The sequence below is a fragment of the Mobula birostris genome, chromosome 9 (assembly GCF_030028105.1).
Source record: "Mobula birostris isolate sMobBir1 chromosome 9, sMobBir1.hap1, whole genome shotgun sequence".
NCBI lineage: Eukaryota > Metazoa > Chordata > Chondrichthyes > Myliobatiformes > Myliobatidae > Mobula > Mobula birostris.
Window position 1 is genome coordinate 84922137 of NC_092378.1, and position 25634 is coordinate 84947770.

The 25634-nt window shown below is 43.4% G+C and overlaps 1 protein-coding gene across 4 annotated transcripts in view; it reads left to right on the forward strand.

Annotated features, from left to right (window-relative positions):
* The window catches only part of arhgap17a (Rho GTPase activating protein 17a), a 187307-nt gene that overhangs the window by 123587 nt on the left and 38086 nt on the right, over positions 1-25634 (forward strand). For all 4 annotated transcript variants that reach the window (XM_072268334.1, XM_072268331.1, XM_072268332.1 and 1 more), the window contains exons 11-13: positions 9062-9173; positions 9895-9976; positions 10113-10193. In XM_072268334.1, coding sequence (XP_072124435.1) covers positions 9062-9173; positions 9895-9976; positions 10113-10193 — 275 coding nt within the window. The remainder of the gene's footprint in view (positions 1-9061; positions 9174-9894; positions 9977-10112; positions 10194-25634) is intronic.

Here is a 25634-nt window from a genome sequence, read left to right on the forward strand (position 1 = left end):
GAACGCAGCAGGCCAGGCAGCATCTCTAGGAAGAGGTACAGTCGACGTTTCAGGCTGAGACCCTTCGTCCGGACTAACTGAAGAAAGAGCTAGTAAGAAATTTAAAATCTCTTTCTTCATTTAGTCCTGACGAACGGTCTCGGCCTGAAACGTCGACTGTACCTCTTCCTAGAGATGCTGCCTGGCCTGCTGCGTTCACCAGAAACTTTGATGTGTGTTGCTTGAATTTCCAGCATCTGCAGAATTCCTCGTGTTTGCGTATCCAGATTAAGTCATTTTGTATTCACAACTGGCTTTCCCAACCTTTCTTAATTTTTCTGTATATTATGTTTAACTTCAAATCTAATCATTTGTAAATGACTTTTCCAAAATCATATAGTTGACAGATTTTCTGTAATGATCTTTGTGACAGTGGAGCTGAATGAGTCTGTTTGAAGGAGTGCTCCACTACTTATTCAGGAGGAATATTAGTGGAACTGAAGAATAAGAAAGTGATGAACATTTTAATGAGGATGTCTTATAGACCACCCAATAGTCAGCAGGATTTAGAGGAGCAAATTAGTAGAGAGATTGCTGACTGGTGCAAAGAACACAAGGTTGGGAGAGGAGGTAATTTTAACTTTACACATACTTACTAGGAACCCCATACTGTGAAAGGGCTAAATGTCTTCAGGAATGGTTCCTGAATCAATATATAGGGGTCCCAGCTAGGGAGAGTGCAATACTGGATCTTTTATGAGGGAACATGATGGAAGTGACAGTGTGTGTGCAGGGGACCTCTTTGGAATGAGTGATCATAATTCCATTAATTTCAAAATAACTATGGAGAAGGGTAGGTCTGTTTTCGAGTTGAGATTCTAAATTTGAGAAAGGCCATTTTGATGATATCAAAGGATCTGGCAAGTGTGGATTGGGATAGATTTTTTTCTGGCAAAGGTGTGCTTGGTGAGTGGGAAACTTTCAAAAGTGAAATCTTGAATATGCAGAGTTTTCATGTTCCTCTCAGAATAAATGGTAAGGCTAACATATAACCATATAACAATTACAGCATGGAAACAGGCCATCTTGGCCCTTCTAGTCCGTGCCGAACGCTTACTCTCACCTAGTCCCACCGACCTGCACTCAGCTCATAACCCTCTATTCCTTTCCTGTCCATATAGCTATCCAATTTAACTTTAAATGACAACATCAAACCTGCCTCAACCACTTCTGCTGGAAGCTTGTTCCACACAGCTACCACTCTCTGAGTAAAGAAGTTCCCCCTTATGTTACCCCTAAACTTTTGCCCTTTAACTCTCAACTCATGTCCTCTTGTTTGAATTTCCCCCACTTTGAATGGAAAAAGCCTATCCACATCAACTCTATCTATCCCCCTTATAATTTTAAATACCTCTATCAAGGCCCTCCTCAACCTTCTATGCTCCAAAGAATAAAGACCCAACTTGTCCAACCTTTCTCTGTAACTTAGGTGATGAAACCCAGGCAACATTCTGGTAAATCTTCTCTGTTCTCTTCCAATTTTATTGACATCTTTCCTATAATTCGGTGACCAGAACTGTACACAATACTCCAAATTTGGCCGTACCAATGCCTTGTACAATTTTTTTGTAATGTTTTACATCGCAACTCCTATACTCAATGCTCTGATTTATAAAGGCCAGCATATCAAAAGCTTTCTTCACCATCCTATCCACATGAGATTCCATCTTCAGGGAACTATGCACCATTATTCCTAGATCCCTCTGTTCTACAACATTCTTCAATGCCCTACCATTTACCATGTATGTTCTATTTTGATTAGTCCTACCAAAATGTATCACCTCACATTTATCAGCATTAAATTCCATCTGCCATCTTTCAGCCCACTCTTCTAACTGGCCTAAATTTCTGTGCAGGCTTTGAAAACCTACTTCATTATCCACAACTCCATCTGTCTTAGTATCATCTGCATAATTATTAATCCAGTTTACCACCCCATCATCCAGATCATTAATATATATGACAAACAACATTAGACCCAGTTCAGATCCCTGAGGCACACCACTAGACACTGGCCTCCAATCTGACAAACAGTTATCCACCACTGCTCTCTGGCGTCTCCCATCCAGCCACTGCTGAATCCATTTTACTACTTTAATATTAATACCTAACGATTGAACCTTCCTAACTAACCTTCCATGTGGAACCTTGTTAAAGGCCTTACTGAAGTCCATATAGACAACATCCACTGCTTTACCCTCGTCAACCTTCCTAGTAACCTCTTCAAAAAATTCAATAAGATTTGTCAAACATGACCTTCCATGCACAAATCTATGTTGACTGTTCCTAATCAGACCCTGTCTATCCAGATAATTATATATACCATCTCTAAGAATACTTTCCATTAATTTACCCACCACTGACGTCAAACTCACAGGACGGTAATTGCTAGGTTTACTCTTCGAACCCTTTTTAAACAATGGAACGACATGAGCAATACGCCAATCCTGTGGCACCATCCCCGTTTCTAATGACATTTTAACAGGTTTAGGGTTTTGAAGCAGCAGTACATTGCAAGGCATAATAATAAAGTCTAGAAATTATAATAAGCATATATAAAGAAATAAGTAGAGAGGAAAACAAAGTAGTTATGTGGTGTTTGTGAGTTTATTGTCCATTCAGAAATCTGTTGGTGGAGAGGTAGAAACTTCCTGAATCATTGAGTGTGTGTCTTCAGGCTCCTTTACCTCCTGGTTGATGGTAGCAATAAGAAGAGGGCATGTCCTGGGTGATGCGGGTCCTTAATAATGGATGCATAACCTTTTGAAGATGCCTTGGACGCAGGGGGATGGTAGTTCCATGATGGAGCTGGCAGAGTTTACAACTTGCTGCAGTTTTTTCTAATCCTGTGAAGTGGCCCCTTCTTACTAGATGGTGATGCAAAGGGTTAGAATGCTCTCAACGGTACACTTCTACAAATTTGTGAGTCTTTGGTGACACACTAATTCTCCTCAAACTCCTGATGAAATATAGCCACTGTCTTGCCTTCTTTGCAATTGTCTCAATGTGTTGGGCCCAGGATAGATCCTCAAAGATGTTAATACCCAGGAAATTGAATCTGCTCACCCTTTCCACTTCTGACTCCACAATGACTGGTGTGTGTTCTCTCGACTTCCCATTCCCGAAGACCACAATCCATTTCTTGGTCTTACTGACTGATGTTGAGTACAAGGTTGTTGCTGCGACACCACTCAACCAGCTGATCTATCTTGCTGCTGTACACCTCTTCATCATCATCTGAAAAACAGTTGAGTTGGCATTTGAGCTGTGCCTAGTTGCTTAGCCACATAATCATGGGTGTAGAGGGAGTAGAGCATTGGGCTAAGCATGCATATTTGAGGTCCATCAGTGTTGATTGTCAGCGAAGAGGAGATGTTATTTCTGAGCCACACAGACTGTGATCCAGATACGGTGGCCCAGGTTTTGGAGCTTGTTGATTGGAACTGAAAACATGAAGGTGTTGAAAACTGAGTTGTAGTCAATAAACAGCAGCCTGATGCAGGTGATCCAAGGCTGAGAAGCCAGCCAGTGTGACTGCACTTACTATAGTCCTATAGTGGCGATGGCCAAATTGCAGACGGGCAAGTCCTTCCTTAGGCAGGTGTTGATTCTAGCCATGACCAACCACTCAAGGTACTTCATCAAGTAGATGCAAGTGCCACTGGGTGATAGTTGTTAAGGCAGTTCTCCCTGCTCTTTTTGGGCACTGGTATGATTGTCACCCTTTTGAAGGAGTTGGGGATCACCGACTGCAGCAGTGAGAGATTGAAGAAGTTCTTGAGTACTCCTGTTAGTTAGGTTTTCAGATCCCTGCCAGGTACACCATCAGGGCATGATACCTTGTGAAAGTTCATCCTCTTGAAAAATGTTCTTTCGAGCCTTGAAAAATATTGGAAAGATGTATTCCAAACTTTTTCTGTACTTTTTAAAGTTAATTTTAAGCCCAATCCTTTGACTGCCTTATTTGGTATTGTTGAGGAAAGAGCTATAATTTTGGAGCCTTCTCATTTATGGGTACTGGCTTCTATTTCTCTTATGGCTAGGAGGGCGATCTTGTTTAAATGCAGGGAGGTTGCCCCCCTACACATGCTCAATGGTTAAGCGATGTTATGTCATGTTTAAATTTAGAGATTTGTTGTTCAATTTCTGATTCTAATCAAGGTTTTCAAACGCTATGGGGACCTTTTCTGAACTATTTTGAAAATCTTTGAATTGTTATTGTTATTGAAATATATATCTGGGCTATTAGTACATGGTAAAGTACTCTTTTTTTTCTCTTTTGCTTTTTTACCAACCAGCTTTGTCTTGGTAGTGGGTGTAGATTTTTTTAATAATATAATTAACCATATTATTGTATTTCATAATTCAATTTATTTTATTTGATTGATCATGAATACGGGATAACGTGATTGTATCAGTGTGATTTATATATAGTACATTTTGTGCTACCTTATTTTGATTTATAATAAGAATCCTTATGAATTCTGTATTTGTGTATATGAAGTTTAATAAAAAATATTGGAAAAATAAAGAGAAATGTTTTGACGTTGGCCTCTGAGACAGAGTTCACAGCGTCACTAGATACTGCAAGGATTCACACTGATGTAGTTTTATTCTCCCTTTCAAAGTGTACATAAAAGGTGTTAAGCACATCTGGGAGTGAAACATCACAGCCATTTGTGATGTTAGGTTTTGCTTTGTAGAAAGTAATAACCTGCAGACACTGCCAGAACTGATGTGCATCCATTTCCGAGAGGTTGTGAGGCCTGTTTAAGAAGAAGAAGAAGGAGATGTGTAGCAGATATAGCCTGCTAGGACCAAATGAGGTACTTCAGGAGTATAAAAAATGCAAAAGAGCACTTAAGTGGGAAATCAGGAAGGCTAAAAGAAAGCATGAATTTGCTCTAACAGATCAGGTAAAAGAGAATCCCAAGGGCTTCTACAGATCTATTAAGAACAAAAGGATAGCAAGGGACACAAATGGTCATCTTGGAGATTGAGAGGAGAAAGATCTTCAGTGGATTTTTTTGCACCTGTATTTACTTGGGTACTCAGACACCGAGTGTGTAGAAGGGAGGTATTGGACTGTACATGAATTACAGAGGAGGAGGAGTTTGTTGTCTTGAGACACATTAGGGTGTGTTCTCTTAGATCTCGTGGGAGACAAGTGCAGAAATTTCAGGGCCCCAGCAGAGACATTTAAAACATTATTAGCCAAGATTGAAGTGCTGGAGGATTGGAGGATAGCTGATGTTGTTCTGTTGTTCAAGAAAGTCTCTAAGAATGAGGTAGGAGATTATAGGCTGGTGAGGCTGACATCAGTGGTGGGTATGTTATTGAAAGGGATTATAAGTATTTGGATCAACAGGGACTGATTAGGGATAGTCAATATGGCTTTGTACTTGATAGCTCTTATCTACCCAGGAAAGTTGTTGAAGGAAAGGCAGTGGATGCAAGTCTTTTAGCAAGTCCTTTGACAAGGTCTCTCATGGAAGGTTGGTCAAGAAGATTGGCATTCAGAGTGAGGTAGAAATTGGCCATGAGAGAAGCCAGAGAGTGGTAGTAGATGGTTGCCTCTGACTGGAGGCTTGTGTCTAGTGGTGTGCCGCAGAGATCGGTGGTGGGTAGTTTTTGTTTGTCATCTATGTCAGTGACAGGATGACAATATGATTAACTGGATCAGCAAATTTGTGAACAACACCAAGATTGGGAGCATTGGTGGACAGCGAGGAAGTCTATTAGAGCTTGCAATGGGATCTGGACTGGATGAAAAATGGGCTGAAAGATAACAGGGGAATTTAATGTAAATTTAATTAATGGAATTTCATGGAATTTAATTAAATGGCAAATAGACAAGTGTGAGAGCTTGCACTTTGGAAGAACAAACCAAGGTAGGACTTGCACAGTGAGCAGTAAGCACTGAGGAGTGAGGTAGATCAGAGGGATCTGGGAATACAGGTCCTTAATTCCTTGAAATTGGCATCACAGGTAGATAGGATCATAAAATTTATAAAGAAATTGGCAGGACTTGAGTTATAGAGAAAGGTTTAGTACTTTAGGACTTGATTCCCCGGAGCATAGGAGAATGAGATTTGATAGAGGTATGCAAAATTATGAGAGGTATACAATAGGGTAAATGCAAGCAAGCGTTTTTCCACAGAGGTTGGGTAAGAGTAGAACTAGAGGTCATGGCTGTTAAGGATGAAAGGTGAAATGTTTAAGGGAAACCTGTGGGGGTACTTCTTCACTCAGAGGGTGGTGAGAGTGTGGAAGGAGCTGCTAACTGAAGTGATGGATGTGGGTTCAATTTCAACAATTAAGAGAAGTTCGGACGTGTACGTGGAAGAGGGGGTATGGAGAGCTGTGGTCCAGGTGCAGGCCAAAGGGACTCAGCAAAATAATAGTTCAGCATAGACTAGATGGGCCAAAGGACCTTCTTCCACCTCCCAATGGCAGACACCTTTTAGCCATGAACTAGCAGTTGAAGTAAAGCCCTTTGTTCCTCATGTCCTCCTACCAATAATCTTTACCGAGTAGATCATAAGATATAGGACCAGAATTAGCTAATTTGGCCCATCGAGTCAGCTCTACCATTACACTTTGCTGATCCAGTTTTCCTCTCGGCCCCAATCTCCTGCCTTCTCCCTGATCCCTTCAGGCCCTGACCATTCAAGAATCTTATCAACCTCTGCCTTAAATATACATAAAGGCTTGGCCTCCACAGCTGCCTCTGGCAATGAATTCCACAGATTCACCACTCTCTGGCTAAAGAAATACCTCCTCATCTCTGTCTTAAAAGGACAACCCTCTATTCTGAGGCTGTGTCCTCTGGTCTTAGTCTCTTCTTCTTCTTGTTTTACGGCGGTTGGCATCCAGCTTAATGGTGCATTACCACTGATCTTAGTCTCTCCCATCATATGAAGCATCCTTTCCATATCCACTCTATCAAGGCCTTTTGCCATTCATTAGGTTTCCTGACACTGTATTCCATCTGCTATTTCTTTGCTCATTCTCTTAATCTGTCTAAGTCCTGCTGCGGCCTCTCTATCTACTCAAAACTACCTGCCCCTCTACCTATCTTTGTATTTTCTAAACTTTGCAACACAGCCATCAATTCCGTCATCCAAATCATTGACACATAATGTAAAGAGAATCGATCCCAGCACAGTCCCCTGTTGAACACCACTGGTCACTGGCAGCCAACCAAAAAGGCTCACTTTATTCCCACTCTTTGCTATCCACCTGCTTTATCTATGCTAGAATCTTTCCTGTAATAACGTGGGCTCATAGCTTGTTAAGCAGCCTCATGTTTGGCACCTTGTCAAAGGCCTTCTGAAAACCCAAGAACACAACATCAACGGATTCTCTATCTTGCTTGTCATTTCTTCAAAGAATTCCAACAGATTTGTCAGGCAAGATTTTTCCTTGAGGAAACTTTGCTGACTATGGCCTGTTTTATCATGTGCCTCCAAATGCCCTGAAACCACATCCGTAACAATCAACTCCAACTACTGAGGTCAGACTAACTGGCCTACAATTTTCTTTCTTCTGCTGCCTCTTTCCCTACTCAAATAGTGGAGTGACACCTGCAATTTTCTGGTCTTCCAGAACCATTCCAAAATCTAGTGATTCTTGAAAAATCATTACTAATGTCTTCACAATCTCTTCAGCCACCTTTTTCAGAACCCTGAGGTGTACACCACCTGGTCCGGATAACTTATCTACATTCAGACCTTTCAGTTCCCAAGAACTTTCTCTCTAGTTATGGTAACTTCACACACTTCATACCCCCTGACACACGGAACTTCCACCACACTGCTAAGTGTCTTCCACAGTGAAGACTGATGCAAAATACTTAGTCAGTTTGCCCGCTATTTCACTGTACCCCTTTGCTACTTCTTCAGCATCGCTTTCCAGCAGTCTGATATCCACTCTCACCTCTTTTTTACACTTTATGTATCTGAAGAAACCCTTGGTATCCTCTCTAATATTATTGGGTAGTTTACTTTCATATTCCATCTTTACCTTCTTAATAACTGTTTTAGTTGCCTGCTGTTGATAGTTAAAAGCTTCCCAATCCTTCATCTTCCCAGTAATTTTTGCTCTATTTTATGCCCTCTCTTGTTTTTTTTTGTTGGCTTTGACTTCTCTTGTTAGCCACAGTTGTGTCATCATGCCTTGAGGATGCTTCTTTCTCTTTGGGATGTGTTGCTTCCAGAAATTCCAGCCATTGCTGCTGTGCCGTCATCCCTGCCAGTTTTCTTGTCCAACCAATTCTGACCAGCTCCTCTCTCATTCCTTTACTTTATTGTAATGCTGATACATCCAACTCTAGCTTCTCCTTCTGAAATTTCAGGGTGAATTTGATCATATTATGATCACTTGCCCCGAAGAGTTCTTGCGCTCTCTGATCATTTCCTGTTCATTGCACAACACCTAATCCAGAATAGCCTTTCCCTAAGTGGGTTCAACCTCAAGCTGCTCTAAAAAGCCATCTTGTAGGCATTCTAGGAATTCCTGTCTTGAAATCCAGCACCAGCCTGATTTTCCCAATCTACTGCATATTGAAATCCCCCATGACCATTGTAACATTGCCCTTTTGGCATGCATTTTCTGTCTCCCATTGTGACTTGTTTGGGAGACTTTATATAACTCCCACCAAGGTCTTTTTACCCTTGTAATTCCTTAGAGTAAGAGGAAAGGAGGGTCACCTGATGTCTGCAGCATTTTGTTTATCTTTATGATAGCTACGTATTTGTTATCACACTTTGGTGCAGTCTATAAAAATCTTGTTGTTTTGTATGTGTAATCCCCCTCCAAGTCACTCACCAATCCTGACTTGGAAACATATCGCCGTTCCTTCATGTTGCTGGGTCAAGATCATGGAATTCCCTCTCTAACAGCACTGTGGGTGTACCACCTTCTCAAGGGCAACTAAGGGTGGGTAATAAATGCTGGCTTAGCTGGCGACACCAGCAGCCTGTAAATGACTGAATAAAAAAATTACGTTTTCTTGTTGTAGGGCCTTTTCCGGATTGCTGCTGGAGCATCCAAGCTGAAAAAGCTAAAGGCTGCATTGGATTGCTCTACTTCCCAACTTGAGGAATTCTATTCTGACCCGCATGCTGTTGCAGGTAAATACCACACATAAGGACCACAGCAGTTTGGAAGTAAATTGAATTGCTTATGCACCTAAAAAAAAAGCTGTCACTCACAAAGATGTTTTTGTGGGGGTGAAATGAATGAATAGTTTAAACTCAGCAGCCTGAAACTTCCACCTGATACATAAGCTGTTTCTCTCTCCACAGTTGCTACCTTATCTATTGAGTGTTTCTAGTATTTTCTACTTTTATTTCTTACTTCCAGCAGATGCAGTTATTTAATTTTCATTGTATTTTATATGTTCACACAATTCAGCTGTGTTAGGCTTTGGATGGACACTCATAATGAGAATAATGTAGAAGAGTTAACGTTGCTGTGAGTGCTCCTTTAGATTTGAACAACTGCCATTAAATGGGAAGTTAATCCAAGTGACAGATTAAAACATGGAATGTTTGGAATGATGTACCATCAGTGGTCTGCTGTGAAAGTTTTCTGACAATATTCACTTCATATTTACATGAGAGGTATACCAACTGGTATTTGTTGTGATCATGAATCAAGTTCTAGGTATCGGGTAGCATTGCAAAAGTAACAATTTCATTTACAATTTATCACGTGAGCTACTTTATGTTGAGTTCTATTGTTAATTATTATATGCATTGTTTACATGAAGAAGCAACTACTAACAAGAAAAGATGCTCGTTTAGGTGACGCTGTTAGATACTAATGTTATAGGTGTCTCTTTGCATTCAGGTGCCTTAAAGTCATATCTGAGAGAACTTCCAGAGCCTTTAATGACATTCCAGCTTTACGATGAGTGGGTTCAGGCTGCAAGGTGAGGGTGACCGACTCATTCTGCACTTGTTTTGTACAATATTGATTTTGGTCTATGAAGTGTGTACATGTTAAAAGAATGCACCCCTACAGATTCCTAAACTGTATTCACTGTCTTCCATTCTATTCTGTCACAGTGTGCCAGAACCAGACAAGAAACTGCAAGCCCTCTGGTTAACCTGCAGCAAGATGCCAAAGTCCCACAGTTCCAACTTCAGGTATATTTTTTAAATCACAAAATAAGATTAGTGAAGCTGCTACCAGATTTGAGATGAATGTTGGCAACAATGTGAGAAACTAGACATTCCTACAAAAAAAAATTACTACTTCAATTCTGGTGCTCTCAAATACCTTGTGTAGAACTGACATTACATGCTGCTGCAGGCTCACCTCTCCATCACAATCTACAGCCCTTGCAAATTAATTTGGTGGATGAAAATTGGAAAATATTGATTGTAGAATAGTTTAGACCAGGTGGAGCTAGTGGTTTGCCATATACTGACTTGTACATATCAGGATTACACAGTTAACAACTGGCGGAAAATGTACTTATCTTTGTTCAAACTCTAAATTACAAAGATAACATTCAAAGTTTGCGTGGTACTCTACCTGTCTGGATGTAAGGCGATTGGTCTAGATCAGACTTGTGGCTTTCCTTTGTTCTCAGTCTCTCATTCCAAGTCTCTCTGTAATCCCAGGTTCTCTTTCTGTATCAGGGTTTGGAAAGGAGTTGAATCCTGTTTCTACAACCTATCTTCCTCCTGCTGTTTCTGTTCTTCAGTACAGTACCACGTCAATAGTCCTGCCCATTGCAACTACAGTATCTGTGTTCCATCAGACAGATGTATCAGTATTGAAGTGGAGTAAAGGGAATTACAGAGGCATGAGGGAGAAGCTGGCCAAAGTTGATTGGAAGGGGGTACTAGCAGGGATGACGGTAGAAGTTTCCGGGAAGAATTCAGGCACACAGGATAAATGCATTCCAAAGATGAAGAAGTAATCAAAAGGGAAAATGATGGATGATAAGGGAAGTTAAGGACAGCAAAGAGCAAAAGAGAGGGCATATAATATTGCAATTAGTGGGGAGTTGAAGGATTGCAGGACGCTTTTGATAACCAACAGAAGGCAACTAAAGAAGCCAAAAGGAGAAAAAAGATGAAATTATGAAGGCAAGCTAGCCAATAATATAAGAGAGGATACCAAAAGTATTTTCAGATACTAAAGAGTAAAAATGTGAGAGTGGATATCAGACCACTGGAAAATGATGCTTGAGAAGTAGTAAAGGGGAGAAAGAAATGGCACTCATAGAGGGTCGTGAGAGTGTGGATAAGCTGCCAGCAAAAGTGGTGCATCTGAGTTCGATTTCAATATTTAGGAGAAGTTTAGTAGGTGCATGGATGGTAATGGAATGGAGAGCTACCATCTTGCTGCAAATCAATGAGAGTAAGCAACTTAAATGGCTTGATGGGCTATATGAGCTGAAGGGCCTGTTTTTATACTGTATTTTCCTGTGACTCTATGAATAAATAAGTTTCTTGCATCAGTCTTTTATTGTGGAAGACACCAGCAGTATACCGGTAATTCAGAGAAGGAAGTCTGAGATTTGGAGCGGGAGTGCGGAGGAAGCCATTTCTGAATTTTTTGGGTTTTGTTTCATCGGTGTTCAGAGAGGCGGGACTCCGCAGGCGTGTGACGTCGGGGAGTGAAGCGTGGAAGATTTAAAAGGAGCACAGCCTTATACAGCGGACAGCATAGTGAGCCGGGAGCAGAGTGAAGGCTTATGGGCTTTGGCTCAACGGGCTTAGGCGGAAGCAGGCAAAGCGAAGAGGGTTTGGTATTCATTTTTTGTTGTTATTTGAGGAGAGGGGAAGCATGAGTGTGAGGGCAGCTTGTTGTTCTCGGTGCCGGATGTAGGAGGTCCTGCAGTCTCCAAGCCTCCCGGATGTCCACATCTGCGTCAGGTGCGCTGAGATGCAGCTCCTAAGGGACCGCATTAGGGAACTGAAGTTGCAGCTCAATGACCTTCATATGGTCAGGGAGAGTGAGGAGTTGATAGAGAGGAGTTACAGGCAGGTGGTCACACCGGGGCCACGGGAGGCAGACAACTGGGTCACGGCTAGGAGGGGGAAGAGGAAGAGTCAGGTAATAGAGAGTACCCCTGTGGCTGTGCCCCTTGACAATCAGTACTCCTGTTTGAGTACTGTTGGGGGGGACAGCTTACCTGGGGGAAGCAGCAGTGGCCGTGCCTCCAGCACAGAGTCCGGCCCTGTAGCTCAGAAGTGTAGGGAAAGGACGAGGAGGGCAGTAGTAATAAGGGACTCGATAGTAAGGGGGTCTTTTAGGCGATTCTGTGGACGCAGTCTGGAGACCCGGTTGGTAGTTTGCCTCCCTGGTGCCAGGGTCCGGGATTTTTCTGATCGCGTCCAAGATATCCTGAAGTGGGAGGGAGAGGAGCCAGAGGTCGTGGTACATATAGGTACCAATGGAATAGGTAGGAAAAGGGGAGAGGTCCTGAAAGGAGAGTATAGGGAGTTAGGAAGGGAGTTGAGAAAAAGGACCGGAAAGGTAGTAATCTCGGGATTACTGCCTGTGCTACACGACAGTGAGAGTAGGAATGCAATGAGGTGGAGGATAAATGCATGCCTGAGGGATTGGAGCAGGGGGCAGGGATTCAAGTTTTTGGATCATTGGGACCTCTTTTGGCACAGGTGTGACCTGTACAAAAAGGACGGGTTACACTTGAATCCTAGGGGGACCAATATCCTGGTGGGGAGATTTGCGAGGGCAACTGAGTTGACTTTAAACTAGAATGGTTGGGGAGTGGGAATCAAATTAAAGAGACTAGGAGAGAGGAGGTTAGTTCACAAATAGAGAAAGCTAGTAGACAGTGTGTGAGGGAGGATAGGCAGGGGACAGAGATCAGGAGCACTCAGACCAAAAATGTAGGGGACAAGGAAGAAAAAGATAACAAAGTTGTTTGCTCCATTAAGGGTAAACAGAGAGTAAGAGGTAGAGAGTTTCTTAAATGCATCTATTTTAATGCTAGGAACATTGTAAGAAAGGTGGATGAGCTTAGAGCATGGATTGATACCTGGAAATATGATGTTGTAGCTATTAGTGAAACGTGGTTACAGGAGGGGTGTGATTGGCAACTAAATATTCCAGGATTTCGTTGCTTCAGGTGTGATAGAATAGGAGGGGCAAGAGAGGGAGGTGTTGCATTGCTTATTTGAGAAAATATAACAGCGGTCCTCTGGCAGGATAGATTAGTGGACTCGACCAGGGAGGCTATTTGGGTGGAATTGAGGAATAGAAAAGGTGTCGTGACGCTTAAAAGGGTGTATTATAGACCACCTAATGGGGACCAAGAACTGGAGGAGCAAATTTGTAAGGAGATAGCAGATATTTGTAGTAAGCACAAAGTTGTGATTGTGGGAGATTTTAATTTTGTATTAAAAGGGCTGGATGGTTTGGAGTTTGTCAAATGTATGCAAGATAGTTTTTTGCAGCAATACATAGAGGTACCAACTAGAGAAGGGGCAGTGTTGGATCTCCTGTTCGGGAATGAGGTAGAGCAGGTGACGGAGGTATGTATTGGAGAGCACTTCGGGTCCAGTGATCACACTGCCATTACTTTCAATAAAATTATGGAGAAGGATAGGACTGGACCCAGGGTTGAGATTTTTAATTGGAGAAAGGCTAACTTTGAGGAGATGCGAAGGGATTTAGAAAGAGTTGATTGGGACAATTTATTTTATGGGAAGGATGTAATAGAGAATTGGAGGTCATTTATAGATGAAGTTTTGAGGGTACAGGATCTTTATGTTCCTGTTAGGTTGAAAGGAAAGGTTAAAAGTTTGAGAGAGCCATGGTTTTCAAGGGATATAGGAAACTTGGTTCGGAAAGAGAGAGGGATTTACAATAAATATAGGCAGCTTGGAGTTAATGAGGTGCTGGAGGAATATGAAGAATGTAAAAAGAATCTTAAGAAAGAAACTAGAAAAGCTAAAAGAAGATACAAGGCAGCTTTAGCAAGTAAGGTAAAAATAAATCCAAAGGGTTTCTACAGTTATATAAATAGCCAAAGGATAGTGAGGGATAAAATTGGTCCCTTAGAGAATCAGAGTGGACAGCTGTGTGTGGAGCCAAAAGAGATGGGGGAGATTTTGAACAATTTCTTTTCTTCGGTATTCACTAAGGAGAAGGATATTGAATTGTGTAAGGTAAAGGAAACAAGAAGGGTAGTTATGGAAAGTATGATGATTAAAGAAGAGGAAGTACTGGTGCTTTTCAGGAATATAAAGTGGATAAGTCTCCGGGTCGGGACAAAATATTCCCTAGGATCTTGAGGGAAGTTAGTGTGGAAATAGCAGGGGCTCTGACAGAAATATTTCAAATGTCATTAGAAACGGGGATGGTGCCAGAGGATTGGCGTATTGCTCATGTGGTTCCATTGTTTAAAAAGGGTTCTAAGAGTAAGCCTAGCAATTATCGGCCTGTGAGTTTGACATCAGTGGTGGGTAAATTGATGGAAAGTATTCTTAGAGGTAGTATATATAATTATCTGGATAGACAAGGTCTGATTAGGAACAGTCAACATGGATTTGTGCGTGGAAGGTCATGTTTGACAAATCTTAATTGAATTTTTTCATGAGGTTACTAGGAAAGTTGACGAGGGTAAAGTGGTGGATGTTGTCTATATGGACTTCAGTAAGGCCTTTGACAAGGTTCCACATGGAAGGTTAGTTAGGAAGGTTCAATCGTTAGACATTAATATCGAAGTAGCAAAAAAATGGATTCAGCAGTGGCTGGATGGGAGACGCCAGAGAGTAGTGGTGGATAAATGTGTGTCAGATTGGAGGACGGTGTGTAGCGGTGTGCCTCAGGGGTCTGTACTGGGTCCAATGTTGTTTATCATATATATTAACGATCTAGATGATGGGGTAGTAAGTTGGATTAGTAAGTATGCAGATGATACTAAGATAGGTGGCGTTGTGGATAATGAAGTAGGTTTTCAAAGCTTGCAGAGAGATTTAGGCCAGTTAGAAGAGTGGGCTGAAAGATGGCAGATGGAGTTTAATGCTGAGAAATGTGAGGTGCTACATTTTGGTAGGACTAATCAAAATAGGACATACATAGTAAATGGCAGGGCATTGAAGAATGCTGTAGAACTGAGGGAATCTAGGAATAATGGTGCATAGTTCCCTGAAGATGGAATCTCACGTGGATAGGGTGGTAAAGAAAGCTTTTGGTATGCTGGCCTTTATTAATCAGAGCATTGAGTACGGGAGTTGGGATGTAATGTTGAAATTGTATAAGGCATTGGTAAGGCCAAATTTGGAGTATTGTGTACAGGTCTGATCACCGAATTATAGGAAAGATGTCAATAAAATTGAGAGAGTACAGAGGAGGTTTACTAATATGTTACCTGGGTTTCATTTCCTAAGTTACAGAGAAACGTTGAACAAGTTAGGTCTTTATTCTTTGGAGCGTAGAAGGTTGAGAGGGGGCTTGATGGAGGTGTTTAAAATTATGAGAGGAATTGATAGAATTGACGTGGATAGGCTTTTTCCATTGAGAGTAGGGGAGATTCAAACAAGAGGACATGAGTTGAGAGTTAAAGGGGAAAAGTTTAGGGGTAACATGAGGGGGATCTTTTTTACTCAGAGTGGTAGCTGTGTGGAACATGCTTCCAGCAGAAGTGGTTGAGACAGGTTCGATGTTGACGTTTAAAGTTAAATTGGATAGATATATGGACAGTAAGGGAATGGAGGGTTATGGACCGAGTGCAGGTCAGTGGGGCTAGGTGAGAGTAGGAGTTCGGCACAGACTTGAAGAGCCGAGATGGCCTTTTTCCGTGCTCTAATTGTTATAAGGTTATTATATGGTTAATTTGAGAGTCAGAAGGCAGAAGTGCGTGAAGTTGCCATTACTAAGAACAAGGTGCTTGGGAAGCTGAAGGGTCTGAAGGTAGATGAGTCACCTGGACCAGATAGACTACACCCCAAGGTTCTGCAAGAGGTCACTGAAGAGATTGTAAAAGTATTAGTATTAATCTTTCAAGAATCATTGAATTCTGGAATGGCTCTAGAGGAATGAAGAATTGCAAATGTCATTCTACTCTTTAGGAAGGGAGGGAGGCAGAAGAAAGGAAATTATATGCCAGTTAGCCTGACCTCAGTGGCTGGGAAGATGTCAGAGTCCTTTATTACGGATGAGGTTTCTAGGTACTTCGAGGCACATGATAAATAGACCAAAGTCTATTTAATGAGTATGGCTTCATCTTGACAGTAGAGGAGGCATGGATGGACATATCAGAATAGGAATGGGACGTGGAATTAAAATGTGTGGCCACTGGGAGAGCCATGCACATCTGCTCATCTCTCCCATTTCACGCACATCTGCTCTCACCCCATCCTCCCGCCACCCCACTAGGGATAGGGTGTTCCCCTTGTCCTCACCTACCACCCCACCAGCCTCCGGGTCCAACATATAATTCTCCGTAACTTCGGCCACCTCCAATGGGATCGCATCATCCCTTCCCCCCTCTTTCTGCAACTCCCTTGTCCATTGGCCCCTGCCCCCCCCATCTCTTCCCACCAATCTCCCTCCCGGTACTTATCATTGTAAGCGGAACAAGTGCTACACATCCCTTACACTTCCTCCCTCACCACCCACCATTCAGGGCCCCAGACAGTCCTTCCAGGTGAGATGACACTTTACCTGTGAGTCGGCTGGTGTGATATACTGCATCTGGTGTGGCCTTCTATATATTGGCGAGACCCAACGCAGACTGGGAGACTGTTTCGCTGAACACCTACGCTCTGTCCACCAGAGAAAGCAGGATCTCCCAGTGGCCACCCATTTTAATAACACGTCCCATTTCCATTCTGATATGTCCATCCGTGGCCTCCTCTACTGTCAAGATGAAGCCACACTCAGGTTGGAGGAACAACACCTTATATTCCATCTGGGTAGCCTCCAACCTGATGGCATGAACATTGACTTCCCTAACTTCTGTTCATGCCCCATCCCTTATTTGTTTATTTATTTATCTCCCCCCCACCTTCTCTCTCCTTTTTCTCCCTCTGTCCCCCTCACTATATCTTCCTCTGATGCTCCCCTCCCCCTTTCTTTCTCCCTAGGCCCATGATCCTCCCCCTTCTCCAGCCTTGTGTCCCTTTTGCCAATCAACTTTCCAGCTCTTAGCTCCATCCCTCCCCCTCCTGTCTTCTCCTATCATTTTGGATCCTCCCCTCCCCCTCCCACTTTCAAATCTCTTACTATCTCTTCTTTCAGTTAGTCCTGACAAAGGATCTCGGCCCGAAACGTCGACTGTACCTCTTCCTATAGATGCTGCCTGGCCTGCTGTGTTCCACCAGTATTTTGTGTGTGTTGTCAGTGGATATTGTTTACTTATCTTTTCAAAGGGCTTTTGACAAGGTGCTGCACATGAGCCTGCTTAACAACATGAGCCCATGGTATTACAGGAAAGATACTAGCATGGATAGAAGATTGGCTGACTGGTAGGAGTCAGTGTGGGAATAAAGGAGGCCTTTTCTGGTTGCTTGCAAGTGACTAGTGATGTTGGGATCTCTTTTCATGGTATATGTCTCAGATGTCAAGAGAGAGGATTTGTTGAATGCCTACGAGATGGCTTTTTAGAGCAGCTTGAATGCCTACAAGATGACTTTTTAGAGCAGCTACTCAGGGAAAGGCTGTCTTAGATTGGGTGATGTGTAATAACCCATATCTTTTTAGGGAGCTTAATGTAAAGGAACCCCGAGCAGGCAGTGATCATAATATGATTGATTTCATACTGCAATTTGAGAGAGAGAAACATAAGTCACACGTAACAGTATTGCAGTGGAATAAAGGGAATTACAGAGGCATGAGAGAGGTGCTTGCCCAGGTGGATTGGAGGAGGATGCTGGCGGGTATGATGGTAGAGCAAAGATTGCTGAAGTTTCTGGGAATAGCTCATAAGGCGCAGAATAGATATATCCCACAGAGAAAGAAGTTCTCAAATGGTGGGGTAGGTAACTGTGCCTGACATGGGAAACTAAGGACTGCATAAAAGCCAAGGAAAGGGCTTTTAAAGGTAGCAAAAGTGAGTGGGAAGTTGGATGATTTGGAAGCTTTTAAAATTCAACAAAAGGAACTAAAAAAGCTATAAGAAGGCAAAAGATAAAATATAAGGGCAAACTAGCCAATAACATTTAGCAGGATACTAGAAGTTTTTTCAGTTATATAAAGAGTAAAAGAGAGGTGAGAGTTGATATTAGACCACTGGAAAATGATGCTGGTGAGGTAGTAACGGAGGACAAAGAAATGGCAGGTGAACTTAATGGGTACTTTGCATCAGTCTTCACTGTGGAAGACACTAGCAGTGTACCAAATGTTTGGGCGTGTCAGGGAGCAAGAGTGAGTGCCATTGATATTACAAAGGAAGAAGTGCTGGGCAAACTCAAAGGTCTTAAGGTGGGTAAGTCACCTTGACCAGATGGACTACATCCCAGAGTCCTGAGAGCGGTTGCTGGAGAGCTAATGGATCATGATCTTTTAAGAATCACTTGATTCTGACATGGTCCCGAAGGACTAGAAGATTTCAAATGTCACTCCACTCTTTAAGAAGGGAGGAAGACAAAAGAAATGAAATTAGCCTAACCTCAGTAATTGGGAAAATGTTGGAATCTGTTATTAAGGATGAGGATTCGGTGTAGTTGAGGACTAATGATAAGACAAAGTCACCTTGGTTTCTGTAAAGGAAAATCTTACCCGACAAATCTAGTAGAGTTCTTTGAGGAAGTAACAAGCAGGGTGGTAAAAGGAAAGGCAGTGGATGTCATGTACTTGGATTTTCAGAAGGCATTTGATAAGGTACCACATATGAAGCTACTTAACAAGATAAAATTCTGTGGTGTTACAGGAAAGATACTGGTATGTATAGATGAATGGCTGACAGGCAGGAGGCAGCAAGTGGTAATAAAAGGGCCTTTCCTAGTTGGCTGCCAGTGACTAGTGGTTGTCCTCAGGGGTCAGTATTGGGACCGCTACTTTTCACAATGCTTGTCATGAAGATAGGTAGAGGGGTAGGTAGTGCCGAGGAAGCAATGCGATTGCAACAGGACTTAGACAAATTGGAAGAACGGGCAAAAAAGTGGCAGCTGGAATACAGTATTGGGAAATGTATGATAATGTATTTTGATAAAAGGAACAATAGTGCGGACTATTATCTAAATGGGGAGAAGGTTCGAACATCAGAGGTGCAGAGAGACTTAGGAGTTCTCATGCAAGACTCCCAGAAGATTAATTTAAAGGTTGAGTCTGTAGTAAAGAAGGCAAATGCAATGTTGGCATTTATTTCAAGGGGAATAGAATATAAAAGCAAGGAGTTAATGCTGAGCTTTATAAGACACTAGTCAGGCTGCATTTAGAGTACTGTTAACAGTTTTGGGCCCCATATCTCAGAAAGGATGTGTTTTCATTGAAGCGAATCAAGTGGAGGTTCACGGGGATGATTCCAGACATGAAAGGGTTAATATATGAAGAGTTTTTTTGCAGTTTTGGGCCTGTACTCACTGGAATTTAGAAAAATGCAGGGGAGTCTCATTGAAACCTACCAAGTGTTGAAAGGTCTAGATGGGGTGAATGTGGAGAGGATGTTTCCTATGGTGGGGGTGTTCAGGACTAGAGGGCACAGCCTCAAAGTTGATGGGCGATTTTGTAGAACAGATTTAAGGAGTTAATTTTTTTGGCTAGAGAGTAGTGAATATGTGGAATGCTCTGCCACAGACTGCAGTGAAAGCAAAGTCCATGGTTATAGTTAAGGCGAATATTGATAGTTACCTGATTAGATTAGATTCAACTTTATTGTAATTGTGCCGAGTACAGATACAAACCCAATGAAATGCAGTTAGCATCTAACCAGAAATGCAAAGAATAGTGTTATTTACAAAATAACTGCGAATAAAAAGTAAGTGCTACAGCACAGAAATATAAAAGTGCTGAGAGAGTACAATATGGGTGCAATTCTGCTTAGTGCTGTGATGTGAGGTTCAGCAGGGTCACAGCCTGAGTGAAGAAGTGCCTGTGCCTTCTGGTGTAGGAGCGGAGGCTCCTGTAGCGCCTACCTGATGGGAGGAGAGTAAAAAGTCCATGGTTAGGGTGAGATGCATCCTTGATAATGCTTTTCGCCCTGCCCAGGTAGTGTTTATGGTAGATGTTCTCAATGGTGGGCAATTGGGTGCCGATAATCCGCTGGGCAGTTTTCACCACATGCTGGAGTGCTTTGCGGTCCGATACAGGACAATTTCCATACCACACTGAGATGCAGTTGATGAATACGCTGTCAATGGTACAGCGGTAAAAGTCAGTCAGTATCCTGGGAAAGAGGTGAGCTTTCTTGATGCTCCGCAGGAAATAAAGGCGCTGTTGCGCCTTTTTGATCAGGATGGAGGAGTTCAGGGACCAGGTGAGATCCTCAGAATTGTGGACACCAAGGAATTTGAAGCTTGATACACGCTCCACTACAGCTCCGTTGATGTAGATGGGGACGTGAGTATGACACCTAGCATGCCTGAAGTCCACAATGATCTCCTTGGTCTTCTGAGTGTTAAAGACCAGATTGTTGTCGGCACACCACGCAGCCAGGTGCTGGACCTCATCCCTGTAGGCCATCATCCCCTTTGATCAGGCCAACCACCGTGGTGTTGTCTGTGAACTTGATCATGAAGTTAGAACCATGTACAAGAATGCAGTCATAGGTGAAAAGGGAGTACAGAAGAGGGCTCAGCACATAGCCTTAAGGCACGCTAGTGTTCAGGGTGAGAATGGAGGAGGAGAGGTTGTCTAACTAACACACATAAAAGTTGCTGGTGAACGCAGCAGGCCAGGCAGCATCTCTAGGAAGAGATGCAGTCGACGTTTCAGGCTGAGACCTTCGAAGGGTCTCGGCCTGAAATGTCGACTGCACCTCTTCCTAGAGATGCTGCCTGGCCTGCTGCGTTCACCAGCAACTTTTATGTGTGTTGCTTGAATTTCCAGCATCTGCAGAATTCCTGTTGTTTGAGGTTGACTAACTTAACTGATTGGGGTCTGTTAGTCAGAAAGTCCAAGGTCCAATTGCAGAGGGATGAGCTGATACGAAGTTTGGCGATCAGCTTGGAGGGGATCACTGTATTGAATGCTGAACTAAAGTCAATGAACAGCATTCTGACGTAAGAGTTGGGGATGTTCAGGTGGGTCATGGCAGAGTGAAGTGCCGTGGAGATGGCATCCTCTGTTGACCTGTTGGTGCGATAGGCATATTGATGGGGTTCCAGGGTAGTGGGTAGACAGGATTTCAGATGTGATAGAACCAGTCTCTCAAAGCACTTTGCAATGATGGGGGTGAGTGCAACTGAGCAGAAGTCATTCAGGCCTGTGGCAGTGCATGAAGGAATATGGTGAGAAGGCAGGTGTGTGGGGTTGAATGGGATCTGGAATCAGCCATGGTGGAGGAGTAGGTTCAATGGGCTAAATAGCTGAATTTTGCTGCTACGTCTTATGGTCCAGTGATTTGGATGATAGAATTGATGGCTTTGTGGCCAAAATAACGGATGATATGAAGATAGTTGGAGGGGTAGGTGGTGTTCAGGAAGCAGGGGAATCTCCAGAGGACTTGGACAGATTGGGAGAATGGGCAGAGAAGTGGCTGATGGAATATAGTGTTGGGAAGTGTATGGCCATGCACTTTGGCAGAAGGAATAAAGGTGCAGACTGTTTCAAAACAGGAAGAAAATCCAAAAATCAGAGGTGCAAAGACAATTGAGAGTCCTTGTGCAGGAATCCCGAAAGGTTAACTTGCAGGTTGAGTTGGTGGCAAATGCAATGTTAGCATTCATTTCAAGAGGTCCAGAGCATAAGGGCAAGGATGTAATGCTGTAACTTTGTAAGGCATTGGTCAGACCGCACGGAGTATTTTGAGCGGTTTTGGGCCCGTTGTCTGAGAAAAGTAGTGCAGGCATATAGAGGATCCAGAGAAGGTTCACAAGAATGATTTTTGGAATGATGGAGTTAACCTATGAGGAGCATTTGATGGCTCTGGGTCTGCATTCACTAGAGTTTACAAGAATGGGGGAGAATTTACTGAAACCTATCAAATATTGAAAGGCCTAGATAGAGTGGGTGTGGAGAGGTCTAGAGGGTGAGTCTAGGTCTAGAGGATGTCAATTTAGAACAGATGAGTAGGAATTCTTTAGTCACAGGATGGTGAATCTGTAGAATTAATTTTCATAGCTGCGGAGGCCAAGCCATTTGGCATATTTAAAGCAGAGGTCGATAGGTTCTTGCTGAGTCAGTGCATCAAAGATTATGGTGAGAAGGCAGGTGAATGGGATGAAGAGGGATAATAAATCAACCATGGTTGAATGATGAAGCAGACTCGATGGGCCAAATAGGCTAATTCTGCTCTAATAATAATTAGACACAATCACTTCCACTTCCCACTTCAGTTGTGTAACATCCTAGCACTGAACCAGTCCAATAGAGAGAGTATGGGACTGTTTGTGTAACCTCACTCCTCATGAGGGTCTCAAGACCACACCTCACCACTTGAATATTTTTACTTCTTAAGCAGGGCTTCTAGTTATTGCTTATTACCATGGGAAAGCCAGCTCACCTGGCTACTGAAGGACATTGCAGAAGTCCTGGAGTAGATCCATTTTTTTTCTTTCTTTCCTCTAGCCTGGTGGCTACTCCAAATTAACTAAGCCTCTGGCCTTTTGACATAGTAAAGCAAGTGAACTTGCCAATCTTGGATGCTACACTGTGAAGGTGAAACAGTGTTACAGACCATTACTATCCCTTATCGTGTGCTGGTTCTTTCCTATAATTATGTTTTCTTAACGTTCTCAGAGAATGTCATGTACCATTAACAATCCTAGAATGTGGCAGGTTCCATCTGTTGGTTCAAGTTGACAATGCTCCCCACTCTTGTGGCATTGTTATTTTTAACTCTAGATTGGTTTGTGCCTGGGTTTGAGAGCAAAAGAGGTCAGGAAAGATCAATGACAAACAACAGGAATTCTGCAGATGCTGGAAATTCAAGCAACACACATAAAAGTTGCTGGTGAACGCAGCAGGCCAGGCAGCATCTCTAGGAAGAGGTGCAGTCGACGTTTCAGGCTGAGACCCTTCTTCAGGACTAACTGAAGGAAGAGTGAGTAAGGGATTTGAAAGTTGGAGGGGGAGGGGGAGGGGGAGATCCAAAGTGATAGGAGAAGACAGGAGGGGGAGGGATGGAGCCAAGAGCTGGACAGGTGATTGGCAAAAGGGGATACGAGAGGATCATGGGACAGGAGGTCCGGGAAGAAAGACAAGGGGGGGTGGACCCAGAGGATGGGCAAGAGGTATATTCAGAGGGACAGAGGGAGAAAAAGGAGAGTGAGAGAAAGAATGTGTGCATAAAAATGAGTAACAGATGGGATACGAGGGGGAGGTGGGGCATTAGCGGAAGTTAGAGAAGTCGATGTTCATGCCATCAGGTTGGAGGTTACCCAGACAGAATATAAGGGGTTGTTCCTCCAACCTGAGTGTGGCTTCATCTTTACAGTAGAGGAGGCCGTGGATAGACATGTCAGAATGGGAATGGGATGTGGAATTAAAATGTGTGGCCACTGGGAGATCCTGCTTTCTCTGGCCGACTGAGCGTAGGTGTTCAGCAAAGTGGTCTCCCAGTCTGCGTCGGGTCTCGCCAATATATAAAAGGCCACATTGGGAGCACCGGACGCAGTATATCAGCCCAGCCGACTCACAGGTGAAGTTAAGCGCAAACACAGGAATTCTGCAGATGCTGGAAATTCAAGCAACACACATAAAAGTTACTGGTGAACGCAGCAGGCCAGGCAGCATCTCTAGGAAGAGGTGCAGTCGACGTTTCAGGCCGAGACCCTTCTTCAGGACTAACTGAAGGAAGAGTGAGTAAGGGATTTGAAAGTTGGAGGGAGAGGGGGAGATCCAAAATGATAGAAGAAGACAAGAGGGGGAGGGATGGAGCCAAGAGCTGGACAGGTGATAGGCAAAAGGGATACGAGAGGATCATGGGACAGGAGGTCCGGGAAGAAAGACAAGGAGGTGGGGGGGGTACCCAGAGGATGGGCAACGGGTATATTCAGAGGGACAGAGGGAGAAAAAGGAGAGTGAGAGAAAGAATGTGTGTATAAAAATAAGTAACAGATGGGGTACGAGGGGGAGGTCCAAAACGATAGGAGAAAACCTGATGGAATATGGGTAGCCTCCACCCTGATGAAATACAACTCCCTTGTCCATTCGTCCCCCCATCCCTCCCCACTGATCTCCCTCCATCCGTGTAAGCGGAACAAGTGCTACACATGCCCTTACACTTCCTCCCTTACCACCATTCAGGGCCCCAAATAGTCCTTCCAGGTGAGGCAACACTTCACCTGTGAGTCGACTGGGGTGATATACTGCGTCCGGTGCTCCCGATGTGGCCTTTTATATATTGGCGAGACCCGACGCAGACTGGGAGACCGCTTTGCTGAACATCCAGAGAAACAAGAAACAACCGCCAGAGAAAGCAGGATCTCCCAGTGGCCACACATTTTAATTCCACGTCCCATCCCCATTCTGATATGTTTATCCACGGCCTCCTCTACTGAAAGATGAAGCCACACTCAGGTTGGAGGAACAGCACCTTATATTCCGTCTGGGTAGCCTCCAACCTGATGGCATGAACATTGGCTTTTCTAACTTCCGCTAATGCCCCACCTCCCCCTCGTATCCCATCTGTTACTTATTTTTATACACACATTCTTTCTCTCACTCTCCTTTTTCTCCCTCTGTCCCTCTGAATATACCCCTTGCCCATCCTCTGGGTCCCCCCCCACCTCCTTGTCTTTCTTCCCAGACCTCCTGTCCCATGATCCTCTTGTATCCCTTTTGCCAATCACCTGTCCAGCTCTTGGCTCCATCCCTCCCCCTCCTGTCTTCTCCTATCACTTTGGATCTCCCCCTCCCCCTCCAACTTTCAAATCCCTTACTCACTCTTCCTTCAGTTAGTCCTGACGAAGGGTCTCGGCCTGAAACGTCGACTGCACCTCTTCCTAGAGATGCTGCCTGGCCTGCTGCGTTCACCAGCAACTTTTATGTGTGTCACAGGTGAAGTGTTGCCTCACCTGGAAGGACTGTTTGGGGCCCTGAATGGTGGTAAGGGAGGAAGTGTAAGGGCATGTGTAGCACTTGTTCCGCTTACACTGATCAGTGACAAATGTGATTGGTGCTGGGAGCCTTGACTGTCTGACTTGGTGGGGTGGTGGTCGCGTGTCTTCAGCCCACATATTTAAAATGCAGCTTCGCTTAAACTGAGTTGAAGAGGTGAATGAACTTGTCCTCATGTCTATAGGATCACTGTAAGTTGCCCCTAATGTCCCAGTGAGTGGTAGAATGCAGAGGGAGCTGATGGGAATGTGAGAAGAATAAACTGGGATTAGTTTTGACAGGTGCTTGGTGTGGACTTGGTAGGCCAAAGGACCTATTTCTGTGCTGTTGTTTCCATTGAACTAAATAGTAGCATTAAGGTTAGTTATACAGTGCAATTCCTGTTGAAATATGAATAAAATGATCACTACAGGAGCGTCTGGACATCAATCCCATATTCT